Source organism: Octopus bimaculoides, chromosome 28, assembly GCF_046866305.1.
Source record: "Octopus bimaculoides isolate indiv1 chromosome 28, ASM4686630v1, whole genome shotgun sequence".
In the NCBI taxonomy this organism is placed as follows: domain Eukaryota; kingdom Metazoa; phylum Mollusca; class Cephalopoda; order Octopoda; family Octopodidae; genus Octopus; species Octopus bimaculoides.
This window is the reverse complement of record NC_142955.1, coordinates 21950537-21957389: the sequence shown is the minus strand read 5'-3', so window position 1 is coordinate 21957389 and position 6853 is coordinate 21950537. Positions and strand designations below refer to the sequence as shown.

The following is a 6853-nucleotide window of genomic DNA, read 5'->3' as shown; positions in this document are numbered from 1 at the left end:
TAACCAAAAAGAATTAAAACTCGGGTCAATTTGATCGTCTGAAACGCATTAAAAGGCGAGGAGGCTCCAGTATGGTCGCAATCTCCACGTGAAAACAAGTAAAGCAGAAAACACAATGGCGAAGGTAAAGAATATGCACATCAGCCGTTTTCGCGTTTAGGGTTAGGGTTACGCCGAAAACGGGTGGTGTGCATATTCCTTATCTTGGCCAACATAATGATTGCATTATTTGCCTACCTTATTGCAGCCATAAAGTAATTCTTTGTCCACGAATGCAATCAGAGAGGGTGGGTCGATTCTGGATTGTCAAATGGTTTTCCTAGATTTCATTTAAATATATCTTCCTGTCACACTCAATCAGTAAAGCTAGCTGCATGTCTTTAGCCACAGGTATACGTACGAAATGTATGGGTTTTTTTTTTTTTTGTTCCTTTCTTTCTTTTACTTGTTTCATTCAGTAGACTGCGGCCATGCTGGAGCACCACCTTGAAAGTTTTTTTTTTTTTTATATAATAGATACAAGCCTCTCACACCCACACGATGCTACACACAGCATATGTATATTTGTATGTGTGTATATATATAGAGAGAGTCTTATGGCGCTGAAAGCGATCAAAACGAATTTGAAACTTTTGATTAGCAAGATTGATGAACTCACCCGCTTTACACAAGAGGAAACGAAGAGAAAGAACAATCCCTGGAACAGCTCAATCAACATTTGTCGGAATTATGCACCACTCTTCATTCTTTACCACATAATAATTACCTAAATGAAAATCTACCTACAGATGATGCACAAAATAGAACCTCCCCCCCACCTCCACGCTTACACTAGCAATTAAAAACCGCATTATACACATATAGAATGAAAAACTTAAAGCCAGGAAGTTTTGTTTCTGGAACATGATCAAAAACAACCACAAGGCAGAAATTTATGAACGCTGGTTAAATTCTGCACCAATAATTCTGCCTCATAAACTCCAAATTAAACGTATTCCAAACGAACAGGACCAACAAAGACAATTAAGGGAGAAAGTAACCCTGGAAAACATGAAGACAGAAATATATAATTCTTTATTGCCCACGAGGAGCTAAACATAGAGGGGACAAACAAGGACAGACAAAGGGACTAAGTCGATTACATCGACGCCAGTGTGTAACTGGTACTTACTTAATCGACCCCGAAAGGATGAAAGGCAAAGTCGACCTAGGCGGAATTTGAACTCAGGACGTAGCGGCAGGCGAAATACCGTTAAGCATTTCGCCTGGCGTGCTAACGATTCTGCCAGCTCGCCACCTGAAGACAGAAATATAACTCCTTAAGTTTAGAGCGCTGAGCAATGAACAAAAATTGAAGAACATAGATGAGGAAATCTACAACGAATTAAAGAAACATTGAGATGGTCAACGCTTGGAAAGTGTCTTTAAACTGTGGAATACAACTTGTGAAGCTGAAGAAACAAACTCGCTACAAGACAATTTCTGGCTATCTTTTGTTTTGATTACATTTTACGTCATTTCTAATCCACGTGCGTTTGTTTATGTTTCCATAAAAGGGGGTTAGGGTTAGGGACGGAATTCCCTAACCTTATGTTCAGAAACATAAACAAACGCACGTGGATTAGAACTGACGTAAAATGTAATCAAAGCGAAAGATCACTCAATTTCTTTATTAACTACGAAACACAGTTCATCATAGAATAGGCATCGGATAAGCCCTTCCCGAAGAAAAAATAAAACCAAAAACATACACAGAAATGAACCAACGCTTATCAAACACAAACCACAGACGGTCAAGGGGTCACAACCCCACCGACCTTATATCCCAAAATAACTTACAAACAACAATCTAGATGTAATCTTGTTGGCATCCTACATACAAATCAAAGGTTCCATCGAAACCTCCAGACTAACCAAAACAACCGGTTGTCAAGCGATGATGGGGGATAAACACAGGCATAATGACACACACACACACATATATATATATATATATATATATATATATATATACAAGCTGCCTTAACTCGACGGCAAGAGATTGGTGTCGTTCTATAATGGGTGAGAGTTCAATCTCTGGGTCAATCACACTGAATAGAAAAATAGTGTGATATATATATACAAATTATATTATGTGTCGTAATAGGCTTGTTTCCCAACAACATGGTTCTGGGTTCAGTCCCATTGCGTGGCACCTTGGGCAAGTGTCTTCTAATATAGCCTCAAGCAGACCAAAGCCTTGTGAGTGGCTTTGGTGGATGGAAACCGAAAGAAGCCCATCGAATATATATTATATATATATATATATATATATATATATATATATATGTATATATCTGTGTGTGTGTGTCTCCTCATGTCTGTGTGTCTGTCTCCCATCACTGCTTGATAACTGGTGTTGGTGTTTAGGCTCCTATAACTCAGCAGTTCAGCAAAAGAGACAAAAATAAGGGCTGGATTCGATTCATTCGACTAAAACAAAATTTTTCAAGGCCATCACTTGGGGGGCCGTTGTTGGTTTTTTGACATCCCTATAATGTAGTGGTTTTGTAAAAGGAGATTTATAAAAAAAAAAAACTATTTACTTTGTGTTTTATTTACTCTGTTTAGGATCGACTAGTCACGACTAGCTAGCGCGAGTGTGCGCACCGGGGACTACTCTTCTTGAATAGTACCGGAATTTTGACCTTTAAATTTTGGGGGGAAAATGTGGATTATACTCGAGGATTTACGGTACCTTAAAAATTCAATGAAAAATAATCATTCCTTTTTCACTAGTAATTAAATTGGGTAAATTTTCAAATTAACACCCGCACGATTTTCACTAGGGTTTTAGGATTAGGGTTACGGTTACGGTTAGGGACGGAATTCCCACCCTAGCGAAAATCGTGTAGGTGTTAATCTGGAAATTTACCTAAAATTGTACTCAACCAGTCGTCTATAAGAAATTTAAAACTCACCAGTTTCCAGTAAATCTCAGTTTTTTGCGATATCCGTAAGTAACTCGCCGATACAAATCCGATCTGCTGGTCAGTTATTGAGATACAAGCTCAAGAATATTGTTCTTCTTATGGGCAACCGTGTGTTGCTTGCACACAAGTTGGAAGTCTATGCGACTTTTTTTTAATAAATGTTCTTTCTGGAAAAACGCGTGACATTATTTGTAAGGAACGTACAGGGCAAGGAAAAAAAAAAAAACGAACACAGCAAAATAATCATTATACAACGAAAAAAAATGCCGTGCAGCCGGGAAACAGAGAACTATTGGGGAGCGCAAAGAAGAATGAAAATGTCCCTGTAGAGTTGGAAACGAGAATGAGGCGGAAGGAAAGTCAGAACGAGGATCTGAAGTAAACAGTGTAGGAGCACGTGACCAAACGAGCCAAAGGTAAAGAGGACGAGAGAGAGAGACACGTGAAAGGTCAAGGGTTATGTGCTAGTGGGAGGAGAGTCGGAGAGGGCTGGAAAGTGTTAGGAAGAGAAAGAGACAGAAAAAGGAAGGCAAAAGACAGACAAAGGAGAAAGACAGAGAAATAGAAATGCTCAAACATATTCTTCAGGCACAAACCACATATAACGAACTAACAAAATATATATATATATATATATATATATATATATATATATATATTCCAAGAATATTCTAGAAATGAGTAAAAAAAACTTATGAAGTGCGTAGCGTTACATAAATAATATTTCATAATAATAATAATAATAATAGGGATAAAAATCCAAAATTACAGGTAAAAACTCAATTAAAATCAATTCATTAAAAATTGAAATTAAATTAAGTTTCAAGAATTTAACAAAAGAACATCCAACGGAAAATTTAACAAAACACACCGTATTAATTCTCGTGTGTAGAACATTTATTTGCAAACGTTTTCCGAAGCTTTCTTCTAAATATTATCTAAATTTTTAATATCAAAATAATATGTAGTGTTGTTTTTTTATAAACTTGCTATGAAAAATACAGCAGTAATATTTCTTCTATTTAATTGTTTATGCTATGATTTTATTTACTCCATGTACCCAGACTTTGTGGACACCCTGTACATATATTAGATATAGTTATGGCCGTCTATGGGGTGGAGTATTACTCTTGGTTTCACATCCATGAAGCGCTTAGCTTTATGGTATCTCCTCGGACCCTAATGGTCAGTGGCTTATGCTTCTCTTCAAAGTGGAAGAAGAAAAGATCTCGTAGCCAGTTGGTGAACACACGATCAAAGGAGAGGACGGGAGGTTTATCGCAAAGGATTGTCTCCCTTAGACCGTTATCTGTAATCGACGTGATCGGCTTGTGGGGTTCCAGCACTTCAATTGGGATCTCTTGAAGTGTAAGCAGGGCCTCAAGATTTCCGTCTTGGAATTTAAGATGTTCCTCGAGTTGAGGGAGTTCTTTAATATTCTCGCCCGTTCAGCTATGCACAGCTTGCTTCCGTTGACGTAAAGATCCGGTTTTTCTAGAATTTTCCATGATATTACGTGTGGTGCTCTTCGTCTTTTAGGCGTCACACATGGCTGGCCAATGACGTGGCGTATATATATATATATATATATATATATATATATATATATATATATATATATATATACGTATGAGCCAACAGCGGAGGCATCTCCATGGGAGAGAGAAATGTTAGAAACAGCAGTCAAACCTCTTGCGACAACATTGTGTGTATATGTATGTATAAGCCAACAGCGTGGAGGCGCAATGGCCTAGTGGTTAGGGCAGCGGTTTCGCGGTCATAGGATCGCAGTTTCGATTTCCAGACCGGGCGTTGTGAGTGTTTATTGAGCGAAAACACCTAAAAGCGCCACGAGGCTCCGGCAGGGGATGGTGGCGAACCCTGCTGTACTCTTCCACCACAACTTTCTCTCACTCTTACTTCCTGTTTCTGTTGTGCCTGTAATTCAAAGGGGTCAGCCTTGTCACACTGTGTCACGTTGAATATCCCCGAGAACTACGTTAAGGGTACACGTGTCTGTGGAGTACTCAGCGACTTGCACGTTAATTTCACGAGCAGGGTGTTACGTTTATCGAATCAAGTGGAACCCTCGTCGCCGTAACCGACGGAGTGCCAACAAGCCAACAGCGGAGACATCTCCATGGTAGAGAAACCTTTTAGAAATTGTTTTCAAATATTCTTCTGTAACATTATGTTTACATGTATGAGCCAACAAGGATACATCTTCATGGCACAGAAACAGCAGCCAAATCCCATCCTGCAACCCCATTATGTGTGTGCTTGAGCCAACAGGGGAACCAGTTTTTATTATCAGGTAGACTGGCAGAAATGTCAGACAAATGCTACTGAACACAAGGCAATGGCGTTCGGTTGGTGCTGAGAGTTAGCTGACACCAGGAAGATAAGCTGAACGGAAGGACAGTGCCAAGAGATGGTTCAAAGTCTTTTGGAAGGTGGTACGCAACTATGAGTTTGAATTTGTTTTCGGCAATCAATGTGAGCTACACAGTGTATAGAATATGGAAGATTTCAGAGTTAAATCAAAAAACTCTTAAAAAAAAAAAAAAGAAACTCTCTAAACAATTGTCCATTTGTTGTATAAATGTTTTTATTTGTTGGCACTCCGTCGCTTACGACGTCGAGGGTTCCAGTTGGTCCGATCAATGGAACAGCCTGCTCGTGAAATTAACGTGCAAGTGGCTGAGCACTCCACAGACACGTGTACCCTTAACGTAGTTCTCGGGGATATTCAGCGTGACACAGAGTGTGACAAGGTCGATAAATTAAGTACCAGTTACATACTGGGGTCGATGTAATTGACTTAATCCCTTTGTCTGTCCTTGTTTGTCCCCTCTGTTTAGCCCCTTGTGGGCAATAAAGAAATAAGAATAGTGTAGATGTAAATATCAAATTATATTTCATTGCTAAATATGAAGTTATCAGTCTGAAAAAATTAACATCATATTACTTTGGTTATTTTTATTATTATCGTTTTTTTTTTTGACTCATTAATCTTTTACATTGAAAAATTCTCAAATTCGCACCCACCAATCAATGCACCAAGGGACACCATTATCAACCCTAGGCATGACCCGTAACCATTTATACAGCAGGTTATGAGAAATCCTCAGTTCTTATTGGTGAGAGCATGTCCTTTTCCATTTCTGAAGTGAATTCATCGTTGAGTAAGAACGACTCTTCTGGGGCGGCAGACTCTGGATCCAGGCTGCTCAAACTGGTCAGTGCCACTTGGATGCATTTGTACTGGATATCCGGACAGTCTTTGTAAAGCGGACATTTTGTGCTGGCTTTGCTCGGTGAACTCGAATCGAGGATGTACTCCTGTAGGTATCTGCCATATTCTGTAGTGCAGACTAATTCTTCAATCAGCTCAAACAAGGAAATGTGGCTGTAAAATAAAATAAAACAAAAATACAAGAACTTCAAAAATAGTAACATAGCTGTGTGGTAAGAAGTTTGCTTCTCAAGGACATGGTTCCAGATTCAGTCCCACTGCATGGCACCTTAGGCAAGTGTCCTGCTATAGCCTCTGGCCAACAAAAGCCTTGTGAATGGATTTGGTAGAAGGAAACTGAATTGAAGCTTTTCATATATATAGGTATGTATGTATATATATATATATCTATATATATTCTTACAGATATAGGGTAAAAATTAATAATTAATTGATAATTAGTAATTTTACCAAGTAGTTTGGTGTGTTAAAAAAACCATTATCGGTAAAAGTTATATAAACTTAACTAAAATTAGGGTTCAGCAAGTATTGCTTCACCACACACCAGAATTTTCGGTGTGTATATATCTATATCTATATCTATATATATATATATCTATATATATATATATATGGTATTTATATA

The 6853-nt window shown here is 38.3% G+C and overlaps 2 protein-coding genes across 4 annotated transcripts in view; both read right to left on the bottom strand.

Moving 5' to 3' along the window:
- Positions 1-5866: 5866 nt before the first annotated feature.
- Positions 5867-6853, bottom strand: part of LOC106878456 (uncharacterized) — a 20366-nt gene continuing 19379 nt past the window's right edge. For all 3 annotated transcript variants that reach the window (XM_089344679.1, XM_089344680.1, XM_089344678.1), the window contains exon 17: positions 5867-6513. In XM_089344679.1, the coding sequence (XP_089200805.1) occupies positions 6498-6513 (16 nt within the window). In that variant the 3' untranslated portion in view covers positions 5867-6497. The remainder of the gene's footprint in view (positions 6514-6853) is intronic.
- LOC149130736 (uncharacterized) lies at positions 5937-6431 on the bottom strand. The gene has a single exon (XM_089344681.1). The coding sequence runs from the start codon at positions 6429-6431 to the stop codon at positions 6087-6089; it is 345 nt and encodes a 114-aa protein (XP_089200807.1). The 3' UTR covers positions 5937-6086.

Excerpts from the sequence above, each read along its gene's own strand:
- LOC149130736 (XM_089344681.1), bottom strand. The coding sequence starts at position 6,431 with ATGTTACTATTTTTGAAGTTCTTGTATTTTTGTTTTATTTTATTTTAC.